The sequence below is a fragment of the Clinocottus analis genome, unplaced genomic scaffold, assembly GCF_023055335.1.
Source record: "Clinocottus analis isolate CAN_PGR_092001 unplaced genomic scaffold, fCliAna1.0.p SCAF_1, whole genome shotgun sequence".
NCBI classification, from domain to species: Eukaryota; Metazoa; Chordata; class Actinopteri; order Perciformes; family Cottidae; genus Clinocottus; species Clinocottus analis.
In genome coordinates this window covers 6,740,001-6,767,500 of record NW_027175820.1, presented here as the reverse complement: position 1 = coordinate 6,767,500, position 27,500 = coordinate 6,740,001, and the positions used below count along the sequence as shown (strand labels likewise).

General features: G+C 41.7%; 1 protein-coding gene across 7 annotated transcripts in view; it reads left to right on the top strand.

Annotated features, from left to right (window-relative positions):
* Nucleotides 1-27,500, top strand: part of crtc3 (CREB regulated transcription coactivator 3) — a 51,513-nt gene that overhangs the window by 21,415 nt on the left and 2,598 nt on the right. The window contains exons 5-13 of one of the 7 annotated variants that reach the window (XM_068578476.1): nucleotides 10,522-10,584; nucleotides 11,788-11,891; nucleotides 21,104-21,142; nucleotides 21,240-21,325; nucleotides 22,197-22,246; nucleotides 22,940-23,160; nucleotides 24,517-24,752; nucleotides 26,309-26,533; nucleotides 27,383-27,466. In XM_068578476.1, the coding sequence (XP_068434577.1) occupies nucleotides 10,522-10,584; nucleotides 11,788-11,891; nucleotides 21,104-21,142; nucleotides 21,240-21,325; nucleotides 22,197-22,246; nucleotides 22,940-23,160; nucleotides 24,517-24,752; nucleotides 26,309-26,533; nucleotides 27,383-27,466 (1,108 nt within the window). Of the gene's footprint in view, nucleotides 1-10,521; nucleotides 10,585-11,787; nucleotides 11,892-21,091; nucleotides 21,143-21,239; nucleotides 21,326-22,196; nucleotides 22,247-22,939; nucleotides 23,176-24,516; nucleotides 24,753-26,308; nucleotides 26,534-27,382; nucleotides 27,467-27,500 lie in introns of all 7 variants that reach the window. The other 6 variants (XM_068578458.1, XM_068578467.1, XM_068578449.1 and 3 more) reach the window with 6 other exon arrangements.

The following is a 27,500-nucleotide window of genomic DNA, read 5'->3' as shown; positions in this document are numbered from 1 at the left end:
TACTTTTATCATCTCAACAGCAATCAGCTTTCTGTTGTGTCAACCCAGAGCCTTGCACAAAAACTTCTGAGAACAAAGGGGACAATTTCCAAATGCACCAATTCCATTAAGTTTTTACTGCTCCGTGTTTAGATTAAAGTGGCTCGTGCCAAACTTTCCAGTCTCTCTGAGTTTAAAAGTCGGGCCTGTGCTAAGGGATCATCAGGCACAACAGAAATGCAAGTATTCACGTAGCCTTCAATCACTCCATGACCAGCAGTCTGGCACACAGATTTTATCTTCCCTCTGGATCGTGTGAGGCTGTTTTCTCTTCTTCTTTCTTATCTCTTTCAGGAAAAGAAGTAGCGATTTCCCATCTTTGACCATCTGTACAGTGTATAGCCAGCATTTTTTTAAAATGTGTATAATCACCATCTGTCCTCTAGAATAGTAGTTCCCAGATGTGTTTTTTTTCTGGAGGCCGACTTTTAAAAGAAATTATAAACAATCGAAAGAGCCATTATTGGATTCAAATAAACTTTCATTTTTACTGACATTTCTGCATCACCTTGGGTAAACCAGCCCTTTATAAGATATATACGTTTGATAAGTCACAACAGTACGCTAGCCTTTCATATTAAGTTCAATGTTAAAAGTAGGTTCCTGTTAGTATAATATTTGGCATAAAAGAAGCTTACTGAACACACAGAGAAGAATTTCTTAAAAGGTATTGGCCCTTGAGCCCTCAGACATCATGGACCATCTGTTTCAGGGTCAGAGCCTTGGTCCAGTCCCACGCCCTCGTCCAGTTCAACTCAACGATCTTTGGTGTGCTATTCTCATACCAGCCTCTCTCGGGATGAATTTTCTCAGACAAAGCTCCCTGGAGATTGCTCTGTAGATCTGAACATTTATTTCTTTGGGAGATGCAGTGTGATGATTTACCAAAGGCTTTTTTATCCTCCGGATTGCTGCCCTACTGTAAAAAGGCAGCGTTGCTGCCCGTAAACACCAACTTCTTTCATACTAAAATCAAATTACAAACTTGGTATGTGAACATTCTTGCATTTATTTTTGGCTGATTTACCCCTAGTTGACCACCAGAGGAAAAAAAAGGCTTTGTTTACCCAGGCGGGCAACTTCCAAGTCTGAAAAGGACTGTGTCTTAAAGCTGCAATCTCTCCATTGACCATTAGTGGTGGTGATTCTGGTTGTATAGAAGTCTATATAAATTAATTTACTTCTCTCTTGATTTATTCCCTCAGTATACATTGTAAACTTGTAAATGTATGCACCGCATTCCACATTATTATGCAAATTAGATTTTTCTCAGATTTTTCTAAATAGTTGATGCAAATGACAGTCAGCATAATTTTTAAGTCATTGACCATTTTTTATCATTGGGAGGTTTGTTCAATAATATTCAAATTCATTAAACTGTGTTTTAAAAAAATAAAAATCTTAAAATGCACTGTTCTAAATTATTACAAAGGACAATTTTCTAATATTTTATAGGTTGTTATGAACTGAAAATGCTCATCTCTTGAATTTGCAGCATAAGGAGGTCATATTTGCTGAATTCATAAGCTATTTCAATCAAAAACATCTTTACAGGTCAGGTTACATTTTAACATAGGGCCCCTTATTTGATAGCAGCTTCACAATTTTTGCATCCATTGACCTTGTGAGTTTTGTGAGAGTTTCTGCTTAAATTTCTTTGCAGGATGTCAGAATAGCCTCCCAGAGCTGCTGTTTGGATGTGAACTGCCTCCCACCTGGAACTGTTAAAATTGCTCAAAAATGACATTTGAATATTCGCTTTAAAAAAAACACGTATATTCGAATATATTCGAATTTCTGGTTGCGCATGTGCAGTGCGCAATAGGCACGTCAATAACAGGACAAATTAATACGAAACATAATTACTTGTATAGATAATTTAATTAAGTTTAAACATATTCAACAACATATTACCTACACAAAAATAAGTAAATTAACTAATGTCCAAGACAGCAGACATTGGCCCCTCGCTCGAACACACGCACTCTTTCTCTCCCTCTCCCGCGAACTTGTGGCGGACGGCGAAAAATATGTATCCCGACGTGTCTGTTCCGCTGAAGTTTCACATGTTATGCCTTGTTCTCTTGGGTGCACATTCTGGAGATGTAGCCTCAAGTTGCTTGTCGTTGAACAGTAAACTAACTCTAGCTTACATAGTGACCAGACGTCCTCTTTTTCCCGACATGTCCTCTTTTCGAGACATAACAAATGCGTCCGGCAGGGATTCCAAAACGTCCGGGATTTTACCTCGTTGGATATTTGTGTTTCTCTGGGTCTTTCACTAACTAGTTATTACGCTCTTACAAGTTTTGAAACGGTGTCTTACGTTCATCTTCTTGCGCGAGCTCTAACTGTGGAGAGAACTGTCATTGGTCGACCGATCTCAGGGTTGCCAGATGCATGATAATAATCCTCCAAATACAACCATATTGAGCATTTGGTACGATCCTTCTCCATTTCCAATCTGGGAACACTTAGCACCTTGTCACGCATAACTGCCTCTGGAGGATCCTACACCTTGATGTTTGTGGGACTCCAGAGGCCTCTCTTAATCTGATGTTTTTGTCTAGCAGAAACCTTCCTTATTGTGCCTTTATCTGCACAAACCTGTGTGTGCTCTGAATCAGCCACAAATCTCTTGACAGTACGATGATCACGCTTAAGTTTTTGTGAATTATTGAAGTTTTTTTGATACCTTGTTCAAGGCATTAAACTATTTCACGCTTTTTGGCAGAAGAGAGATCCTTTTTCTTCGCTATATTGCTTGAAAATGGTCGTCTGCTTAATAATTTGGACCACCCTTCTTAAGTAGTTTTTCCTTAATTGGGCTAACCTAGCAAACTCATTATCATAGGTGTCTGAGATTCATTTCAGTGATCCAAGGAGCCCTGGTACACAATACCATCCATGAGTTTAATTGAAGAAAAAAAAAAAAAAGTTTATTACCCTTAAATCCAATTTGCATAATAATGTGGAACATCATGTAGTTTCAAGTCTTCTTTAATACAGCATGATGTTCATTTTGTGAGTTACAGTAGCGGTCCGTCAGGGCTTTCGAAGCCTTCTCTGGTGGCCTACACAGAATCACAAAGTTCTAGTTATTTTATAATTAAAAATAATATTATAATTAAAAATTATAGCTTTTTTATAATGTAATTGATCTTCACAAGTACAATTTTCTTTTGCCTATTAGCTTATTTTCTCATTGCGCTGTGCCTTCATCTGTTCCTCTGCTCCTTCAGGCCTCTTGTATGGCTTCTTGGGACCTGTGTAACAGCATTTTTTATCCAATCACATGTTTTATGGTTAAAATACATGAAACGGCCTTCTCGAAATCCTGGACGTGTGATTGATCACAAGGACCATTAACATGTGTGCTGATTGGTCAGTGAAGCTATTGACTCACCTAGAAGCTAGAATCTCAGGACTTACTGATGACCCCATTCCCACAGAGGGTTATGTGCGTCTGGTGAGTAAAATGCTGATCATGTTACTGTTTTTTACATTTGCAGTCGTATTTAATCATAAACAAGCCACAGCACTGTAGTTGCTGCTGCACTGGGGGTGCTGGTGCCTTTTCCCGTGGCCTGGTGTGCACCATGACACGGGGAGAGGTTGTTGCTGGTGCATCTGTGCTGCAATGTCATGTCTGCACTATGCAGGGTGTCAGGTTTTGTTGGATAAATTTGGACAACATGCATTGTTGTTGACCCGATGGGGTTGGGCTCTCCCCTTGCTGTGCGGTCCTTTGCCGGGCGCATTTCCTCCACTGTGGTGGAAAAGTTAGACTTTTACATTTTGTAAACTGCACCCACGAATAATACCAATAATTATAATAATATTGTGCCTCGGATTTCAATAATAAAGACATCTCCGTAAACATCCGGGCTTGTAGGAGTCGTAACAAAGCAATCCAGACTATGTTTGCTAATTTATTATTACTTTAAAGTTCATCATGCTGGATATTCATAGTTATGATGAAAATACGTTATTAAAAAAAATAGTGGTGTGAAAAAGTGTTTGCCCCTTCCTGATTTCTTATCTTTTTTATTATCAAGAGGGGGGCGGGGGGGCAACTCTACATGGCCCTGTGTGAAAAAGTGATTGCCACGGCCTGTTAAAACACAAATTAACTGTGGTTTGTCACATCTTTGGAAAGTCATTGAGATTAATCAGTATGGAACAGGTTACAAAGCCATTTCTAAAGCTTTGCGCAAACCACACTCCAGCAAACCACAGTGAGAGCCATTATCCACAAATGGCGAAAACATGGAACAGTGGTGAACATTCCCAGGAGTGGCCGGTCGACCAAAATTACCCCAAGAGCGCAGCGACAACTCATCCTCTCAACTCAAAGTTGATCTTTTTTATAAGGTCTCATTCACACACTCAGCTCCCTGGTACACTCCTGAACTCCGTATCATGAAATGTCATTGACGTCAGCTGGAAAGACTCTGCAAGAAAACCAGTTTAACAGTCTATCTCCATGCCTACTCTGACTACGTTAACAGTACAAAGATGCTCTCAGCCCGGTCCACCTACTACTCACACCTCATACACTCTGACTCCTCCAACCCAAAGGCTCTCATTTCCACAATAAACAAGCTTCTCAACCCCAGGGACACCACCTTCAAATGCTTTACAGTTGACAAATGCAACTCTTTTCTTCCCCCTCCCCCCCCCTTCCATCTCTCCATCTGCCCCCAACATTTTACCCTCCCCCCCACCCCCCAGCCCCTTTCTAATTTCTCCCCTGTCTCCCCACTGGAGCTTGTTTCCTTCACTACAGGAATGAGAAGCTCCACCTGTATCCGAGATCCCATCCCATCTACCCTCGTAAAGGACTGTCTCCCAGCCATTGCACCACTCATTACAGCAATAATTCAGTCCTCCCTCAATTACGGCTCTGTCCCCAACACACTTAAACTGGCTGCTGTCACCCCCATCCTCAAGAAACATGGACTTATCCCCGACTCCATGAGCAATTTCCGGCTCATCTCAGCATCAATAGCTGCACCTCGTCCACCGCTGCTCTGTCTCAAGGCGTCCCCCAGGGTTCGGTGCTTCGTCCTCTTCTGTTCATCCTCTACCTGCTCCCTCTTGGCAACATTATCCGTCAACATGGTCACTGCTACGCCAATGATGTCCACCTCTACATCTCCACAAAAGCCATCACCACTGTTACGTACTCCACTTTCACTGACTGCCTCACTTACATTCAATCATTGATGCCAGCCAACTTTCTTAAACTCAACTGTGATAAATCTGATTTGATCATCATCGGCCCCAAATCCTTCACCAAGACCAGTCACAACTTCTTTCATCATCGACAACTCCACTATGTCTCCCTCCCCACACATAAGCAACCTTGAAGTCATGTTTGACAGCAACCTTTCCGTTGTACACCACGTCAAACACATTACCAGAACTGTTTTCTTTCACTCAAAAAACATCGCCCGTCTCCGCCCATCACTCTCCTCTTTTGCTGCCAAAACCCTGATCCATGCCTTCATTACCTGCAGAATTGATTACTGCAATAGCATTCTTTATGGTAAAACATTCAAAATCCTCAAACTTCTAATACATCCAAAACTCTGCTGCCCGCCTGCTCACCCACAACCGCTCCCGCAATCACATCACCCCTGTTCTCCAGAACCCCCACTGGCTCCCCGTCCCACAACACATCCATTACAAAAACCTTCTCATCACCCACAAAGCCCTCCACAATCAGGCCCCCTCCTACCTCACCGACCTGCTCCACCACCCCACTTCATCCCGTCAGCTCCGCTCCTCTGATGCCATCCTCCTGTCCACCCTGTAAACTCATCCGTGACTGCTCTTATCTCCCTACATTGAAAGCACAAATCAAAACTCACCTCTTTAAAACTGCTTTCAATATATGACTGTGTGCTCTCGTACTGCTTTTATTTTGTTTATTCTATTTGTTTTATTATTTATCTTTTATGATACTTTAACTGTTATGTTAAAGGACTTTGAGTACTTAGGAAAGCACTATATAAATATAATAACGTGTATGTCCCATTACATTTGGCGTAAAAGTAACACAGCATTTCAGAAAAGGAACATCATACCAACAGTAAAAAATTATGGTAATAGCGTAATGTCTGCGGCAATTTTGCTGCTTCAGGACCTCGAAGACTTGCTACGGTAAATGGAACCAGGAATTCTGCTGTGCTGAAAAAATCCTGAAAAAGAATGTCCGGCCATCTGTTCGTGACCTCAAGCTGAAGCGCACTAGGGTTCTCTAGCAGGACAATGATCCAGAACACCAGTAAGTCCACCTCTGAATGGCTTAAGAAAAACAAAATGAAGACTTTGGAGTGGCCTAGTCAAAGTCCCGACCTGAGTCTGATTGAGATACTGTGGCATGACCTTAAAATGGCTGTTCATCCTCGAAAACCCTCCAATGTGGCTGAATTACAAAAAATCTGCAAAAATGAGTGGGCCAAAATTCCTCTACCTCGTAAAGTGTAAAAGACTCATTGCCAGTTTTCGCAAACGCTTGATTGCAGTTGCTGCTGCTAAGGGTGGTCCAACCAGTTATTAGTTTTAAGGGGCAATCACCTTTTCACACAGGGCCATATAGGTTTGGATGTCTTTTCCCCTTAATAATAAAAACCTTATTTTAAAAACTGCATTTTGTGTTTACTTGTGTTGTCTTTGTCTAATATTTGAATTTGTTGATCTAAAACATTTAATTGTGACAAACATGCAAAACATATAAGAAATCAAGAAGGTGGCAAAGACTTTTTCACACAACTGTGTGTGTGTGTGTGTGTGTGTGCGTGTGAGAGAGAGTGAGAGAGACAAAGTCACTGCCTGGCTAAAAAAAAGTCGCCACCTGGATTTAACTAAGCAAATAGGTACGAGCCTCCTATTGGATAATTACCGCATGAGCGATTTATCTTTCAGCTGGCAACAAGTTATTTAACCCCAACTGGTGCAATGAGTTGCTTCTCGTTTCCTAAACAACCATGTCAAAAGACACATCCCGTGGTCGTGGGAAAGATGTTAGTCTGTTTGTGAAGGGTCAAATCATTTGCATGCATCAAGCAGAGAAAACATCTAAGGAGATCGCAGAAACTACTAAAATTGGGTTAAGAACTTTCTAACACATTATTAAAAACTGGAATGATAGTGGGGACTCATCGTCCTCGAGGAAGAAATGTAGCTGGAAAAAAATCCTGAATGATCGTAATCGGCAATCACTTAAACGTTTGATAAAATACAATCGAAGAAAAACAGCAGAACTCGGGACTATGTTTAATAGTGAAAGTAACAAGCACATTGTGAAGGGAACTCAATGGATTGGGACTGAACAGCTGTGTAGCCTTAAGAAAACCACTAATAAGTGAGGCTAACCGGAAAAAAAAGGCTTACATTTGCTAGGGAGCATAAAGATTGAACTCTGGAGCAATGGAAGAAGGTCATGTGGTCTGATGAGTCCAGATTTACCCTGTTCCAGAGTGATGGACACATCAGGGTAAAAAGAGAGACGGATAAAGTGATGCACCCATCATGCCTAGTGCCTACTGTACAAGCCCGTGGGGGGGCAGTTCTATGATCTGGGGTTGCTGCAGTTGGTTCAGCGTACAGTATGTGCTCAAAGAATGAAGTCAGCTGACTAGCTGAATATACTGAATGACCAGGTTATTCCATCAATGGATTTTTTATTTCATGATGGCACGGGCATATTTCAAGAAGACAATGCCAGGATTCCGCTGGCTCAAATTGTGAAAGAGTGGTTCAGGGAGCATGAGACATGATTTTCACACATGAATTGGCCACCACAGAGTCCAGACCTTAACCCCATTGAGAATCTTTGGGATGTGCTGGAGAAGGCTTTGCGCAGATCAGACTCTACCATCATCAATACAAGATTTTGGTGAGAAATTAATATGACACTGGATGGACTTAAATCTTGTGACATTGAAGAAGCTTATCAAAACAATTCCACAGCAAATGTGTGCGGTAATCAAAGCTAAAAGCGGTCCAACAAAATATTGGTGTGTGACCTTTTTTGTTGGTGGCAACTTTTTTTTTGGCCAGGAAGTGTTTGTGTGTCAGAGGAAGCAGTTCTCTAAACTGGCAATGATAATAAGGCATTACATAAGATTTGTGTTTTACTCGAGTTCCTGACTTTGACAAAAACAAAAAAATATCTATACACACACACACATTATAATTATAATTATATATATATATATATATACACACATATATATATATACACACATATATATATATATATATATATATATATATATATATATATATATATATATATAAAAAATGATATAAAAGAACGCAAGTATTATAACTTATTTAGGGTTCATACGACTGCTTGAACTACTTGTGCACAGTGAACTTTGAGAAGCTCTCTGTGTGGGAGGAATGGTGTGCAAAAGTTTGTAGCTCAGCCTTGTTTCTTTGTGCTTCATAGCCAATATCCTATATTGCACTCATGCGTTTGAGTAAACAAAACATATTAAAGGTTCCTGGCAGTAACAAATACAAACCAAATTAGCATGTCATTGTGTCACAGCTCATCTGCATTCCATAAATCTATATATAAATATCAGCCTCTACTCCCTCCAGTGGCAAGCTAAGTGGCTAGACTAGTTGATTTGACACATGCAAAGCTCTTGTATCAGGGATCTTGTATTTTTCTGTGATACAATACAATGCTAATTTACACTGTGGCCACGTCGCCGGAATCTAATTAGCGAATTGCTGAGATGTGGCAATGCGCCATTGTCGAAAAAGATCTCTTTCAGTTTTACTGACCCGCGGAGCCGCTCCACATCACGAGAAAAAAAACAAAAGGAGATGCCGTGAGCAAGGTGCGAGGTGCGCGCGCCAGCCCTAGCTTTTATTGCGCCACGGGATTTCAGAGACCCTCTGACTCGTGCGTGCGTTAGACTCCTTGGTCCGTGTAACAAGACGGGTCGGGTAGGTTGCCGACAGACCCCTGACGCCCTTTACGTGGGCTGATCCCCGCCCTTGCGATGAACTAAGAACAGTGCGCACCGGTGGACGGCCATGTCTGGAGCAGGGGGATGTGTCCCTCGCCGCCGGGGAGAGAAGTCACAGCAAGCACATATTCCACAGCCCTGGGAAGCGGCGAGGTCCCGACATAGGCTCTTTAAAGCACACGGCCGGAGCCGGCGTGCCACCTTCAGCACGAATCTTTCCAAGCCGACCTAAAGCCGGTCGCGGCGCACCACAGTGGAGGAAATGCACCCGACGAGGGGCAGCAAAGCAAGGGGAAAGTTGTTTATCAACAACAATGCATGTTGTCCAAATCTGACCTTGCACAGTGCAGACATGACATTGCAGCACAGCTGCGCCGGCGACAACCTCTCCCAGCGGGGAGAGGACGCGGGTAGAGAGGCCACGTTTAGAAGCACCAACACCCCCAGGTGCAGCAGCAACTACAGCGCCGTGGCTTGTTTATGATTAAATACAAATTAAAATGTTAAAAAAAACATTAACATAACCAGCATTTCACTCACCAGACGCACATAAACCTCAGTGGTAAAGGGGTCATCAGTAAATCCTGAAATTCTAGATTCTAGGTGTGACGCTAGCTTCACTGACCAATCACAGTGCATGTTAATGGTCACACGGGCCCTGTGAACAATCACACATCTAGGGTCTCGCAAAGGCTCTTCCATGTATTTTAACCAGGATAATATTACATAGATAAAGAGAAGTGAAATGTGATTGGATAAAAAATGCTGTTAAACAGGTCCCAAGAAACCATACAAGAGGCCTGAAGGAGCAGAGGAACCAATAAAGGCAGCTGTGCAATGAGAAAATAAGCTAATAGACTAATAATAATTGCTAATATTATAATACATGTAAAAAAAAATTACATTATAATTTAAAAAAAGCTATAACTTTTAATTACTATACAAAATAATAAATAAATATATATATTTTTTCATCATAAAATCCAGCGGTAACAGAAGACTCATTGAATTATTTTGTGGACCGTTTGTGTTTTTAGAAGACGAGTTGTGCTCGTCTCTAAGTGCTTTTCCTCCTCAAGTCGAGTTCCTTTTTTTTTGCTTAAATGCATTAGAAAATACACTCAATGTTTACTGTTTCAGGCTTCGACAATGACCCTCCACATCAAGTGTTTTCTGTCGTTTCTCTCTCATTGGTTCCCCCAGAGAGCTGCTTGTTTCACACCACCCCTCCCCTTTAGCGCCTCAGCTGCAGGTTTATAAACGTGTTTTCACTCTGCTTTTGATTAATTCTGTCTTTCCAGTTTCTTTTTCCTCAAATGTACAAAGGTGTCTTGAGTATTTTTCAGGGTCTTTCTTTCTTCAACACGAGGCTCGTCGTTGTTAATACGTCTCTTCTTCACACAAACTTCTAAAGGCCAGAGCCGGGGGTCTCTACTCAGCCAGTAAATGTCTGTCATCTCTTTCCTCTCTCTTTGTCTCTCTGAAGGGAACAGCAACCGTGGACCGAGGAAAAGCGGCCTGGGTTGAGATTAATATCACAACTCAACAGGTGACCCTTGATCTCTCGCTCTCGCTCTCGCTCTCTCTCTCTCTCCCCCCGCCCACCTGACTATCCGCTTCATCCGTCCCTGACACAGAGGCCAACAATTCTATTCTTTGTCTTGTTGCAATCTCCCTTGGCTACATCACGTCCTGCTCTCAATCCTTTTTTTACATCTCGGCCTGATTTGTGACATTTCAGTAATCCCCTCTTTTCTTCCTCTGAAGCACTGAGATAGAAGGCAAAGGGACAAACCTGCACTTGCGACTGTTTGTGGTGGATTTGTGCATTCTTTGTTTTTTCCTCCCCTGAAACATTAATTAATAGTGCCTCTCTCACTAACCATCTTTAGGAGTCACAGCTCTTTTTTTTTTTTTTTTTTTTTTTTTTTAACATTTTCTCACTTTCAGCCTTTTCCAAGTGTCTTTGGAAAGTTTTGTTTTTCAAAGTGATTTGAGCTCAAGTTTTCTGAATTCAAAGAAAAATCCAGTTTGAGTTAACCAGACAGGGGAGTTTTGATTATGTTGATACACCTAATTGTTTAAAAGTCACATACATATTTTCTTTGTTTTATGAATTTAAAGAACTTCTGGAAAATGTGCTTATTTGCTGTCACACTACTATTAACTCCCAGGCTACGAGGCGTTCACAGTCAACATTCACTGTTTGATACCAAACTTATTTCATAATGTGTTTAGCAAGGTACAGAGATGAACCTGGCATTGCTGTCACTTAACTCTCTTTAACTATACACATTTCTCAAAACATCATATTAATTCATAGACAACTCAGGCTGTAAAAACCTCCTAATGTATATAAATGTCCTGCATTTGTAATAGCTTCCTTAATGTATTCAATAGTGTGTGTGTGACTTTAAAAAAAAAAGTTAATCAAGGGAAATTAATTACATTAGGTACAGTGAGCTTGTAATATTGCTTATTATATTGTGCGCACACACACACACAAGTGAGAACTGAGTTTACAGCTCGTATTAGATATTTACAACCATGACGACTAATTTCTTGTAGCGACCAGTTTCCCTCTATAACTATGCTTATGGATAACCACATTTTTTGTGTATGTATGTGTGCGTGCGCGTGCGTGCTTGCGTGTGTGTGGGTGGAGGCACGTTACGGCCCTGAGAGGTCCTCTGCTTCTGTCGAAGGTGCTGGAACAATTGTCATAATCATTCTCCTTCTTCATCCCACACAGAACCAACTCAGACTCTGCTCTTCATACGAGCGCCATGAACCCAAACCCCCAGGATTCCTTTAGCATGAACCAGCAGATGGGTCGAGGTCCTCCCCAGCGCAATGGTGAGAGTAACACACACACACACAACTACAGCCTACCCGACTTCAAAGAGAGCAGTTTCTGCATTTCTGTGTTGGTTTGACTGTTTACATTGTTGTTATCCAACAACAAATGCATAATGATACGTTGATCTTAAATTATCATGAACAAACGGTGTCATTAACTGCTGCGACGGATGCAGTATTTTTTTCACCTTGATGAACTATTTTGATTATAAAAATAAGGAACATTTGAAACACTTCTGTATTAGACAGGCAGCAAGTTACACAAGTGTGATGTGAAAATTAGGGCTAGGCAAGTTAACGTGTTAATTTTGAATCAATTAACGGCGATAATTATTTGATCATGCGTTAACTGCATTTTTTTCGGGGGGGCTTTTACTTTGAAGGTGATTAATCTTGGTGCTCGCTCCCACTTCCGCAGCCTAACCAGACGATTTGTCAACTTGAGCCTGACGCGAAAGCACATATTGTTCTGTAGTGTCTGTTCTCAGCTGCTGCGAGTCGCTAAGTCGCCTCACGAAGCTTCACAGGCGGTCAGTCTACCGGCAGCCTCACGCTGCAAGCTCAGCGTGAGGCTGCCAAACATTAATCGCGCATGCGCAAAGCCGCCGCTGTCAGCTGTCCTTCACATCTCCACCTCATTCAACCAGACTTCAGTCCACTTGTTCAAGCCAACACAGGCTGGACTTTTCTCACTGAGTAAGAAAAACTGAACTGAATTGGAAAACATGAAAAGCACTTACTGCTTTTGTATAAAGTTAATCAATTGCTGGTCTTCAACATACATCTTTAAGGTAAGCAACACACTGAACATGGACAAAAGAAGGAGTGGCTTAAAATTTAAAAAATTGCCCAGCCCTAATATATATATATAGAGAGAGAGAGTTAATCTGGCAATCCTTTCACACAGCCTTAACTTTTTGATCATGCGTCAACTGCACGTGTTTTTTTTGTGGATTGGGGGGGGGGGCTTATCGCTTTAAGTCTCTCCAGACAACGTTGTTCAGATCTAGGCGTCTTACGGCTACCGCAGACCAGCCTGCATGAGGTCAATCAAACATGAAAAATAAATGAATAGATAAACACCATGAACGCATTACGGGAACACTGCTTTTATTTTGAAGGCGCTTTATGTAGGTGCGCACGCGCTTCTGTGCCTCACAGACAGGCAGTGTTGACGAATTGAGCCTGATGTGAAAGCACGTATTGTTATGTAGCTTCTGTTCTCAACCAGCAGCGGTGCTGCCGCGAGCCGCGGTCGCAAGCTGCAGCCTCGACGTCCAGATTGAAAGTTAATCGCGCATGCGCAAAGCTCCTGACCCCATGGTCTGATCCACTATGGCAGAGCACTTTAAGTTAGTATCACTTCTGAAAACAGATTTATAAACTATATTTGTATGTATGTTAACTTGCTGTTGCTCCAGAGTGCCTGTTATATTGTTCTGATAACATTACTTTAAAATAAAGGCATGCAATACACTAATCTTTAATGCATTATTGAATTTGGCGAAAAATCAGGGCTGAATTAGGGCTGGGCAAGTTAACGCGTTAATATCGCGTTAACTTTTCAATCGATTAACGGCGTTAATTATTTGATCATGCGTTAACTGCATGTTTTGTTTTTTTTGCATTGGGAGGGGCTTATCGAGTGGTTTGTCCCTCACAGGGACCCTTACTACTTAATAGTACTTGTTCAAAATATATATATATATATATTTAGAAACTATATATGTATGTATAAACGATATAGGTATGTATGTTAACTTGCTGTTGCTCCAGAGTGCTGTTATATTGTTCTGGTAACATTACTTTAAAATAAAAGCATGCAATACACCAGTTTTTTACTTCAGTGTTGAATTTGGCGCAAAATGTGATTAATCGCAATTATTGCAGAAAAATCATGCGATTAATCATGATATATATATATAATGTGTGTGTGTGTATAGATATTTTTTTGTTTTTGTCAAAGCCAGGAAGTCGCAGTAGAGCGGCTAGAGCGGCTCTGGTTGCCACGATTTGCCGACCCCTGTACTGGTGTTATCTTAGTCAAAAGGAAACGTCACCATTTTAGAGAAAATATTTAGTTTTTGTCTTTTTTAGTCATAAAACATTTCAGTTGATTGACTCACCAAAATATCAATCGGTTTTCCTGTTCCCGAGGGAACTCTTGTGCGTGTGAATGATCGTGTTGGATCTGAGCTGGCGGATGTATTCACAGATAAAAAGGCTGCTGGATTAGTGTGTGTGTGCATGCATACAGCAATCTTTTTAAAACTAGACACTAGGGCTGTGCAGTATACCGGCTGAACCGGTAAACCGGTTTTGGTACTCCGTACTGTATGAATTTTAAACACACCGTCATACTGGTGCACAGACCCAACATCAGTTGTTGCTCAGTGCCATTAAGGATATTTAACATTTCACAGTTCAACTTGAAGTGTAGAGCGAAGCTAGTTACCCGTCAGAGTTCGAACAGCTGTTTGTGTGGCATGTCTTGTCAAACAGCTTGTCAGTTTATATTGACAGTTTGTCAATAACCCAGAATGCATTTTGGCTCCAGCAAACGGGGAACAATGGCGGATGTGAAATCAAAACTGAAAGTTCACAGTCTCTGAATCTGAATACTACTGTTGTTGAGTCGCAAAAAGTAATTTTAAGATGTTTTCTGGCGAGAAGTTAGTTGTTTAAGTTTCAAATATGTCGTCGGTTTGTCAAAAATCAGCCGACTTAAAGAGTTACCGACGGTTTGAAGTCCTGCTTGCGGGACCAATCGTCTGCTCGTCGTCAGCGGTCTGATGCCGTCAGTAGAGGGCTGACTCTCGGCAGGACTTTTTAAAATAATTCGCTGGCTCCAATTTCGCCGTAGAAGTTTTGAGGATCTAACGAGCGATCTTTATTAGTTTATTATTTATTCACAGTAACATTATGTCAGTTTGACGGAGGGAAAGGTTAAGATTTATAACTTAGGATTTTAATTTAACTTTTGAGTCACAGACTGTTTACTTAATACCAATACAGTAATATGTACTCTTCCTGTTTTTTTTATGCAAGCTATAACCAGCATGCAATTCGACTTTGTAATTTTAGAAATGTACAATTATTAGTGTTACAAACTGTTTGTCTCACAAAGTGATGTGTTGTGGTGTTTAACCCTGTTAAAGAGCGTTAGTTGTGGGTTATCAATTATTGTTATAAAGTTAAATACGCAACTAAAGTTTGAACCATGACTGAAGTTAGAACCCTGACACATAAGTATTCAGCCTGTGAAATAATAATGTTGTTTACTGCACTTGCTACGGCTTGTCACGGCTTGCTGACTACACTACTGTGTAGTTGGCTGACGACGAAAAAAATACAGTGATATATCGTGAAACCATCAGAATCATACAAAATACCGTGATATGGATTTTGGACCATATCGCACAGCCCAACTAGACACCTTCTCCGGCTCACGCAGGCTGCTCCTGTGTGGCCCATATCGTGGTAATCATGTTAGTTTATAATGTTTGTGTTTCTGTGCTGCTGGTCATTTATTAACAGAGAACACAGTCCATCCAGCCGGCTGCCCCTCAGTCTCGTTAGCCACTCGGCTGCACAAATCACAGTCAGGCCTGTTGATTTAAAATGTTCTGTTTATACCTTTTGTAGCCGTTATTGTAATCGGTCCAAATAATTCTCCCTCTTTTCCCCTGAGCTGTTTTCGTTGGAGCGTCCAGATGGTTCCTGACGGCGTTTGCGATGAAGTGTGCAGTGGAGGAGGGAAAAGCTCCTGCAGCTGAGTACTTCTCACTGTGTTTAGCCAACAAGTTTAAACAGGATATTGCCTTAAGATCTGAGCCAAGTGTGAGTTTAACATACAAACACAATCAGCGCAGTGTGGATATATGAGTTTCAGCACGCTGTCTGTTGTGCTTTAAATGGCTCACCTTAGACCCAGTTGGGGAAGTTGTGGGTGTGGGTGGGTGGGTGTATTGACTACGAAAATACCGTAATGCACATATTTCATGGCTTGTGAAACTCTGCCAATAACAATTATTCTCATGATATCAAGTAATCAGTAATTATTTCCTGGATCCATGACACGTTCCCAGAGCCCATGGTGACATTTTTTAATTTTTAGGGCTGGGAAAAGTTGGGAAAAAATTAACTGATTAATTTAACTGATGATTTTTCTCTGATTAATCGCATTATGCGCCAAATTCAATAATGAAGTAAAAACTAGTATATTACACGCTTTTATTTTAAAGTAATGTCATCAGAACAATATAACAGCACTCTGGAGCAACAGCAAGTTAACATACATACATATATATAGTTTATAAATATTTTTTATTTATTTTTTCTGAACATGTACTGTGCAGTAGTAAGGGTCCCTTTGAGGGACAAGCCACTCCTTTGGTCCATGTTCAGTCTGTTGTATGTTAAAGACCAGCAATTGATTCACTTTATACAAAAGCAATAAGTGCTTTTCATGTTTTCCAATTTAGTTCAGTTTTTATTCCTCGGTGAGAAAAGTCCAGTCTGTGTTGGCTTGAACAAGTGCACTAAACATCTTGTGATGTGTGGAAAGTTCTCCTCTTTGAGAGAAGAGTAAAGATCCAGAAGTGATACTGATTTAAAGTGCTCTGCATAGTGGATCAGACCGCGGGGTCAGGAGCTTTGCGCATGTGCGATTAACTTTCAATCTGGACGCGGAGGCTGCAAGTATACTGACAGCTTGTGAGCGCTTTTTTTTTTAGGTGAAGCGGCTCGCGCTTATTTATTTTTCATGTTTGATTGACCTCACACGGGCAGGAGTGGGAGAGCCGTGAGACGCCAGGTCTGAACTATGCTGTCTGGAGAGATTTAAAGCGATTAGCTCCTCCCAATGCAAAAAACAAAAGAAAAAACATGCAGTTAACGCATGATCAAATAGTTAACGCTGTTAAAGGATTGCTAGATTAATCTTGCTTTAACGCGTTAATCTGCCCAGCCCTAATAATTTTATAATGTCTTGTTTTGACCAGAGGGCAACATCCGGTTCTGAATAGTAAAGCCAGCGCTTCATGTGTTAAAGCTGCATTCTCTCTTCTGACCACCAGGGGGCGACTCATCTGGTTGTATAAAAGTCCACTCTTCATGTGATAAAGCTGCATTCTCTCTATTGACCACCATGGGGCGACTCCTCTGTTTGTATAGAAGTTTATGCCTCATCTGTTAAAGCTGCATTCTCTCTCCTGACCACCAGAGGGTCAATCCTCTGGTTGTATAGAAGTCTATAAATGACTCTACTTCTCTCTTAATTTATTCCCTCAGTAAACATTGTAAACATCAGTGTGTGTCTCAATCTCTAGTTTTTAAGTCTTCTTCAATACAGCATTATGTTCATTTAGTAGATTATGGTCATTTACAGTCAAAACGACGCTTTAGGGCGGGGCTTCAAGGGTATTGACAGTTTTGGGAGTTGTCTGTGTTTTTGTCGTAGGACTTTAACCCTTTCACATGGTGCTTCCGCTTCATCAAAGTTAAGTGTAACAATTTGGTTGCCTTAAAATGTTTATTATTCAATGGTTGAACTACAAACCCATAGCGAATGGAGGACGTCACAGGGACTACTTCTATTTAATCTATGGTTTGTTCATATTATACATAAAAACGCTGGAATCAATGGAATTTCTTTGCTTTAAAAATAGCTTGAACTGTTAATTAATTTTAAAAATGATCTGTCCGCTTTCCCACAGTAATTTTAATGAAGTTCAACTTAACGATTAAACCAGTATTTGTTTCAGCTCTCCCTTTGTGCAGAGCTGCATTCTAGTTATACATAGTTTATGAATATAAACTATGTATTTTTTTTTAAAGATGATAAAGACCAGCCATTGATTCACTTTATACAAAAGCAATAAGTGCTTTTCATGTTTTCAGTTCAGTTTTTCTTCCTCAATGAGAAAAGTCCAGTCTGTGTTGTCTTGAACAAGTGCACTAACGTCTGGTTGAATTAGGTGGAGATGGAAAGGACAGCTGACGGGTATCAGTGGCGGCTTTGCGCATGCGCAATTAATGTTTAATCCGGGTCCGCTGAGCTAGCAGTGCGAGGCTGCCGGTGACCGCTTGTGAAGCTTTGTGAGGAGACTCACTCGCGCGGTGCTCGTTAAAGACAGAAACTACAGAACAATATGTGCTTTCGCGTCTGGCGAAAATAGCCCGGTAATGCTATGGAAGCCCGAGGGCGAAAGTAAATTATCGCCTTCAAAGTAAGAGCCACAAAATTTTATTTAATTATTTTAAGTAAAAAAATGCAGTTAACGCATGATCAAATAATTAACGCTGTTACTTGATTGAAACGTTAACGCGATATTAACGCGTTAACTTGCCCAGTTACTGCATTTTTTTATTTAAAAAAAATACATTTTGTGGCTTTTACTTTGTAGGCGATAACTTGCTTCATTACCGGATTATTTGCCGACTTGAGCCAGACGCGTCCTTAACAAGCACTGCTTGAGCGAGTCACCTCTTAAAGCTTCACAAGCGGTCACTGGCAGCCTTACGCCACCAGCGCGCGAGGCTGCGCTAAATATACAAGATGGCTCATGTCTGATGGAGCCCAAATTTAAGAACAAGCTGCATGAGAACACCTGCAACATTAATCGCGCATGCGCAAAGCCGCCGCCGCCGATACCTGTCAGCTGTCCTTCACATCTCCACCTCATTTAACCAGACGTTAGTGCACTTGTTCAAGTCAACACAGACTGGACTTTTCTCACTGAGGAAGAAAAACTGAACTGAACTGAAAACATGAAAAGCACTTATTGCTTTTGTATAAAGTAAATCAATGGCTGGTCTTTAACATCTTTAAGGTAAGCAACAGACTGAACATGGACCAAAGAAGGAGTGGTTTGTCCCTCACAGGGACCCTTGCTACTTAAAAATAAAAAATAAAAAAAAATAAAAAATATATATATATATGTGTATATATATATATATATATATATATATATATATATATATATATATATATGTATATATATATATATATGTATATATATATATATATGTATATATATATATATGTATATATATATATATATGTATATATATATATATGTATATATATATATATATATATGTATATATATATATATAAATGTATATATAAATGTATGTATGTATGTTAACTTGTTGTTGCTCCAGAGTGCTGTTAAAAGTGCTGAAAAATCATGCGATTAATCACGATTATTTTTTTTCAACTTTGCCCAGTCCTAATATATATATATATATATATATATATATATATATATATATATATATATATATATATATACAGTTGTCCCTCGTTTATCGCGGGGGATACATTCCAAAAACAACCCGCGATAGACGAAATCGGCGAAGTAGTCAGCTTTATTTTTTTACTATTATTATACATGTTTTAAGGCTGTAAAACCCCTAATCACACACTTTTATACACTTCTCTGACAGGCATGAACATTTTCTCACATTTTGATCTTAATTAAACACTCAAAGTTTCGCGGATGTAAAAAATAAGTCTGAACATCCATCCATCCATTATCTTAACCGCTTATCCTCATTAGGGTCGCGGGGCGCTGGAGCCGATCCCAGCTGTCAAGGGGCGAAGGCAGGGTACACCCTGGACAAGTCGCCAGTTCATCACAGGGCAGACATACAGACAGACAAACATTCACGCCTACGGGCAATTTCGAGTCCAATTAACCTATGCAGCATGTCTTTGGACTGTGGGAGGAAGCCGGAGAGAACCCACGCTGCCACGGAGAGAACATGCAAACTCCACACAGAAGGACCTGCCAGACCAGTATCCGAACCCCGCCCGGGATCCAAACCACAGACCTTCTTGCTGTGAGGCATCAGTGCTAGCCACTACACCACCGTGCAGCCCTAAGTCTGAACATGTTTAACAAATTTTATTTTAATGATCAATCTACGAGGTCCTCTGGCCGTGCCTCTTTGCCCGAGAGCCGCTCCGCTGACTTTTTATCCGGACGTATTCTGTCCTGTACAAGGGACACTGCACGGAGGAGACTCATTACAAAGGTGTACAGTCCCTTAGCTTAATGAGGGCGCAGAACACAATGCGCGTTCAGACTGTACGCTGTAAAAAAAAAAAAAGCAACAAAAACAAACATTCAAACATTCAAACATTCAGACAAACATTCACGCCTACGGGCAATTTCGAGTCCAATTAACCTATGCAGCATGTCTTTGGACTGTGGGAGGAAGCCGGAGAGAACCCACGCTGCCACGGAGAGAACATGCAAACTCCACACAGAAGGACCTGCCAGACCAGTATCCGAACCCCGCCCGGGATCCAAACCACAGACCTTCTTGCTGTGAGGCATCAGTGCTAGCCACTACACCACCGTGCAGCCCTAAGTCTGAACATGTTTAACAAATTTTATTTTAATGATCAATCTACGAGGTCCTCTGGCCGTGCCTCTTTGCCCGAGAGCCGCTCCGCTGACTTTTTATCCGGACGTATTCTGTCCTGTACAAGGGACACTGCACGGAGGAGACTCATTACAAAGGTGTACAGTCCCTTAGCTTAATGAGGGCGCAGAACACAATGCGCGTTCAGACTGTACGCTGTAAAAAAAAAAAAAGCAACAAAAAAAAATCCTTGTCGGGCCTCATTGACACCTAAAGGTTTCGCAGGTTTTGAGTGGTGTTGACATCCGGCTGATTAAAGAAGTGTCTAACTAGAAATTACAGCTGTGTGTCAGACTGCCGGGCTGGAAACTCTTAAAACAGAGGAGTTCAGCTGCAGGTGTGTAGTCAACGGCAAAAAGGAGCCGCAATAACGACTCTAATGTGAACCTCTGCAGCTGAAAGGCATCCGATTACTGCCCTTCTTTGGGAATAGACTGACTTGTTTTTCCTTCTTCAATAATCCATAGCCTTTGCGACATCTATAATGAATGGGCTGCACAGTATAAGTCAGGGGTGCCCAATAGGTCTCGTGTGAAGGTAGTGCGGCTAGATCGCATGCCATTAAAAAAAATAGACTTTAAAAAAAAAAATTATGACATAGTTATAACTTTGTGATTCTGTTTAGGCCTTCAGAGAAGGCTTAGAAGGCCCTGATGGCCCGCTACTGCTAATGTTGTTCAGTTTTAGTTTTTAATGTCTTTGCTTTATTCCCCTCCCCGCCCCCTTTGTTTGTTTTGCTTGTTTGTTTGTTTTTCGTGGAGGCTGGAATACAGGCAGCGTAAACGAGGCAGAGGTAGACGCCTCCGGTAACGGTGAGTTGCACATTCCTCAAGTAACCGAGAGAAGGTTAATATCAGTTGACTTTGAGACACGTGTTCGATTCACCTTCCTCTTGTCCTCTCCCCGCAGTTTTCTCCTTCCCCGCCCTGAGCAACGAGGAGAGTCTAATAGGGGTCAGTAAACCTCTTCCCAAGCAGCTGTGGGAGGCCAAAAAGGTGAGCCGCCAATGTCTGTCTGATAGGGTGGTCACGTGGAAGCAGACCCTGCTTGCATATGGCACATTGTTGCCATACTGACCATTAAAAACGGCTAAAATGACGGGATCAGAAAGTCTAGTTTCAGAGTGGTGGCTGAGGCAACGTGTGTTTTCAACGCGGCATGCGCCAGATCGGAACTCAGCTGAGTCTGCTTCAATGTGAGGAGAGACGGTGGCCCCACAGGCCCGTTTTTTATTTATTTTTTAGATCAAATAGAAACGATTGACAGTGGAGAGAGACATTGTCTTGTTTTGCTAGCTAACTAACTCATCTATGTTCCACGGAGAAATGTAACGTTACCTGATGTGCCAGCAGGGAAGAGAGAGAACACTGGAAGGTGAGGGGCTTACCCTCGCTATCCATCCATCCATTTTCAGGCGCTTATCCGGGGTCTGCCCTGAGTCTTGGGGTCTCCTCCCAGTTCAGGAGTCCAGGAGGCATCCGAATTAGATGCCCACTACCCTGACTATCCAATCTGGCGGACTTATATTTTTTCAGCATGTAAATGAGAGAAAAGCATCACCGTGCAGTTCCCGGCCACCTTCACACAGTGAGGCATCGTCTCATTGATCGAACACTGGTATTCGGTTGCTACTCCGTATTAACTGATAACCAAAGTATACTTAAGGTATCGCAATCAGGACTGAAAAAGCACAGTAGTTCTTAAAGTATCGGTACTAATTAAACAGGTTATTGTACCATTTTGAAATGCAGTGCAGTACTTTTCTAGTATCAGACATGCACACAAAGCTGAATGGAAATCTACCCTATGCTGTCCACCTGGAAATAATATTCTGAAGATTACATTTATAATTATTTTATGTTTCAGGTCCAGTCTTTGGCATCGAGGCCTAAATCATGTGAAGTGCCTGGAATCAAGTAAGTCTCAAGAACAAATAAACTCCTTTTGATTTAATCGTACCAACATCATCCTCAATGTAACACATAACACAAATAATTCTCTCTGGGCATGAAATGCTGGTCAACCGCAGCATTCCCACCTCGTCAGACAGGATGTGTGTGTTCTTCTTTCCACTGTGAACCCTTTTGAAACATCAAACTTACTACAGTCAGATTTCAGGGGTGTTGTGTTCTGTCTCCCCGCTTTTACTAACAACTCATTAGCGTTTGTTGCAGGCACATGCTTTAATTTAGTGGTTTTATTGTCGCACACAGTTTTCTGTAGAGACTTAAGAGATTTGAGATTCTGAGAAATGTCCTCTTGGGAGATAAGAAAGAGGGAGAGAGAGACCGTTTGTGGAGCTAAGCATTTGTTCATTGTTTTGCGCTGTGTGCCAGTTTGTGTGTGGGGACGGACAACAATGAGTCACTGTTGCTGCTCATACTCTGTTAATGCAGGAAATGGAGTGAGTGGGTGAGTAAGGGAGTGGAGGGGGGGAAGAGAGAACGGGAGTCAAAGAAACAGCTTTTCAATTTAAAATCGCAACAGTGTTGCATTTAATGCAACTGCGTTTTGATTATGCACAATATTTACATCCAGTGAAACGGCGTTTGTGAGCAGGATGTTGTTCTTGATGAGTGAAACTTGTTTGCTCTGTACGTCCGCTGCAGCATATTCCCGTCTCCGGAGCAGAACCTGGGCCTGTCCCACTACCAAGGCTTGTTAAACACCAGCGGCTCCCTGCCAGACCTCAGCAATCTGCACTTTACCTCGCCGCTCTCCACGCCGCTCGACCCGGAGGACAACGGAGGCTACTCCAATCTTAGCGGGGGCAGCAGCACCGGAAACCTGCCGGCCGCTATGATGCACCTCGGCATCGGCAACTCGCAGGGTGGGTGGAGCACAGGTGTGTGTGTGTGGGTCGGGGGGAGACTCTTTTGACATGTGGTTGTCTAGCACTGACAACCCTTTTTATTTTGTGCTGAATTTTCAGCGTTATTTACTTGAACTCAAACAGTGCAGGGCAGAAGCAGCAGGCAGTCAAACTCCCTGCTGTCCTCCCTGCCCCGCGGCGGCTTTTACGCCGCCACTCTGCTTGGCTCTCAGCCGGCACCAACCGACGATGCAATCACCCCCACCTGAGACGGCGCTATGAAAAACGAGTCAGAGCTAGCAACGAGTGCTCCAGAGCTAGCAGCGTGAGCTGGCCTCTCCCATCGTCTCTGCCTCTCCCACCACCTCCACAGCTCTAGCTCGCGCTGCTAGTGCGCAAGGTGGCGCAAACCTGTTTTCCGTCGCGCCTCCTCCGGTGGTATCGTCGGTGGGTGCCGGCGGAGAGCCAAGCAAATAAGTTTGGAAATTAAGTCACATGTAAGAAAATGGAATTCTTTATTAGAGAAGTGTGTAACTGCCCTTTTAAAGGAAAGTTCTCTCGGCTGATCCTCACAACGACTTTTCGCCTTCAGCTTTCTTTGTTTTCATCTCTGTCCACCATTTTATCCACATTTGCGTTTTTCCCTCTGTTTCTTTGCCCTTTATAATGTTTTGTAACACACTGAATGAAATAAGATACGTGGTTCTTGGGGAATGTCCGCCTCCGCTTTGGCACCATTGCTTACAAGAACTTGTCTTCTGTTGCCTGGCAACGCAACTCTTAACGTGTGTGTGTGTGTGTGAGTGCGTGTGCGCGCGCGCGTGTGTGTGCGCGTGTGGACTGAATCTGCTTAACATGTGCTTTCCGTTTGTGACTCGTCATCTGTGGACGTTTTCTCGTCTTTGTTGGTTTGATGAATGTGAAGGTCTGCAGCAAAGAGTAACTTTGAGCCGGTTCCAGGTCTCCTCCTCCATTCTGAATGGCTCTTTGAATGATGTCTCTGTCTCAAACTTCCTCGCGCCACTGTTTTCTCCCATGTCGAACACGGCTCGCATGGCTGAGCACCAAAGCCTGAGAGGCACTTTGACCTTATTCCGGCTCGCTACAATCGGCTCTTTTCTTCTTTCTTCAGATCCCCCTCCCCTCTTCTAATTTTTCCTTTTCCCTTTCTGCTCTGCGTCTTTCTTGCCCTCTCCGGTCACACAATACAGTGTATTTTTGTGTCGAGGGGCTGAAGAGCACGCCGTAAAACCTAGTACATGTCGCATAATAACTTCCACATGTTCCCAGTTGTGTTCCAATATCTGCTCTAGACTCAGAGATGATTTATTATGAGATAATTTCTGATAGTTGTTCCCACTCCCACCCCTGCAGGTCTGTCCTCATCTCTGAGCAATCCCTCGATTCAGGCGTCCCTCAACAACTGCCAGCTGCAGTCGTCGCTCAGCAATCCCTCCATCAACTCGTCCCTGCGTCTGTCAAGCAACTCCCCCCGGCGGCGGCCAGCTCCCATCAGCCCCCTCACCCTTTCTCCCGGCACCGAGCAGCGCCGAGGTCTGGCCAAGCAGCTATCTCCCACCATGTCCCCCTCGCTGTCCCCCATCACACAGGTACGCTTGCCTTCACATTTACGGATAACAAGAGGTTTACTTTTTGTTTGTAGTGAAAACCATATTATGCTAAAGTCATGTTAAATCCAGTGGTTCTCAACCTTTTTCCAGTGATGTACCCCATGTGAAATGTTTTTTTTTCAGCAGAGTACCCTCTTGAAAAAGAATATGTAATACACATGTCTGGTTTAATATAGAATACATAACAATTCAGTTTATGAACAAAGAAAGTTTATGAACAAAGACATCTCACGTACCCCCAGGAGTATACGTTTATACCATTTGAGAACCACAGTATTCTCTCCTCTGGGCTGTGAGAGGCGTTAACTATTTGCTCATGCATTAACTGCATGTTTTTTTTTGTTGGTTTTTTTGCATGTTTTTTTTTTTGTATTGGGAGGAGCTTATTGCTTTAAATCTCTCCCAGACGGCATAGTTCAGAGCTGGCGTCTCACGGCTCTCCCAGTCCTGACCGCGTGAGGTCAATCAAACATAAAAAATAAATAAATAAGATTAACGCCATGAACGCATTACAGCGGCATTGCTTTCACTTTAAAGGCGACTCATATAGGTGCGCGCATGCGCTTCCATAGCCTCGCCGACAGACAGCGTGACGAAGTGAGTCTGACGTAAAGCACGTATTGGTCTGTAGCTTCTGTTCTCAACAAGCAGCGGTGCTGCCGCGAGCAGTTTCACACGCGCTCACAGGCGGGCAAATACACTACTTGTATATGTACAGGCAGGTTCCGTGTCCAGATTGAAAGTTAATGGCGCATGTGCAAAGCTCCTGACCCCGCGGTCTGATCCATGCAGAGCACTTTAAAGCAGCAATACTTCTGGATCTTTACTAAACTGGAAAATATGAAAAGCACTCATTGCTTTTGTATAAAGTTAATCAATTGCTGGTCTTTAACATATATCTTTAAGGTAAGCAACAGACTGAACATGGACCAAAGAAGGAGTGGTTTGTCCCACAGGGACCCCTACTACTGAACAGTACCTGTTAAAAAAAAAAAAATATATATATATATATATATATATATATATATATATATATATATATATACATATATATATATATATATATATATATATATATACATATATACATATATATATATATTTGTACTAAATATGTATGTATGTTAACTTGCTGTTGTTCCAGAGTGCTGTTATATTGTTCTGATGACATTACTTAAAAATAAAAGCTACAATGCACTAGTTTTTTACTTTATTGTTGAATTTGGCGCATTATGCGATCGCAGAAAAATCATGCAATTAATCAGTTAATTTTTTTCAACTTTGCCCAGCCCTAATATATATATATATATATATATATATATATATATATATATATATATATATATATATATATATATATATATATATATATATAGTAGGTAGATCTTTCTGACTTTGTCATTTTGAAAGTAGCTCTTGGCCAAATAAGTGTAAGCTCCCCTGGACTTGACAATCGGAATAAATCGACTTTGGGTCCAAACGTTATTTGTTAAACAGTCTTCAGTGACGCTGCTGGCTTTCTCCGTCCTGTGTAGGGAGTTGCTTTGGATACCAGCAACTTGCCAAGAGAGCCGCCCCCACCCTATCCGCTCTACCAGCAATCCCAGCATGCAGTGGACCAGAGCCGGCAACATCAACAACACCAGCACCAGCACCAGCAGCAGCAGCAGCAGCAGCAGCAGCAGCAGCAGCAGCAGCAGCAGCAGCAGCAGCCTCTTTCTCCTCTTCAAAGCATCTCACTGGACTTCAACTCGAGCCAAGTAAGTGCCATGAAGTGTGTGCATGTGCGTGTGCGCGCGCGCATGTGTGTGTGTCACTAAATCATATTTAGTGTTACAGTCTCTCAGATGTTCTGTGCACTCTAGATGATCATAATTTGCTTTTGTCTAGCTGCAGATTAGAAATTAATGCGGGAGACTAGATTCAACATTTAAAATGTAATAAAATTACATCAGTGTCAACTGGTGACATGAAAAAAGAAAATAGAGAACAGGAGAAAAACCAACACAGAGAATCATGTCTTTTTATTTTGTTTCTTTTTTATGCCTCCTTTTTATGTTTTCTGCGTCACTGTATCTGCCTCTGTGTCTTTTATTTGTCATATAGAGGAGGCTTACATTCTGTAAATCTTTAAATCTGGAAAAGTACTTTGAGAAACACTTATCTACTTTCTTGTGTTACATTAAAAATTGCGCAGTTAAATAATTGCTGGCAAGTGTTCTCAAAATCAATAACTGCAGACGCTTGATGGTTATGAATCTTGTGTGATATGTCAATATTTTCCCAAAATCCCTAGTTTTGTCTAACCAAAAGTCCAAATTCAAAAAGTATCCACTTTGGACCAGCAAACACTGTTTTCCCCATGAACAATTAATCAGTTATTATTTTAGTAGAATAAGTTTCTGTAAATTAACTAATCATCATCTCTATCAGTTCAGCCTGAGCAACCTTTCATGGTTATAATGTGGTTTGCTTATTGTCTTAGGTTAATTAATGACCCCTTCAGTTCATTATTTACATCACACATGTCAATAACAAGAAATGGTTTTCTCTCTAGATTTGATAACGTTTTGGGACTTTTATTTATTGCATTTTTTTCCCCCTGACAGCACAACAACATGGCGACACTCTTCAACGACCATGCCATGGAGCAACAGTTTTCCAATCGACAGACCAAGACCCACCCCTATCAGGTACAGGTTCACACATCCGCACATGCGCACACAC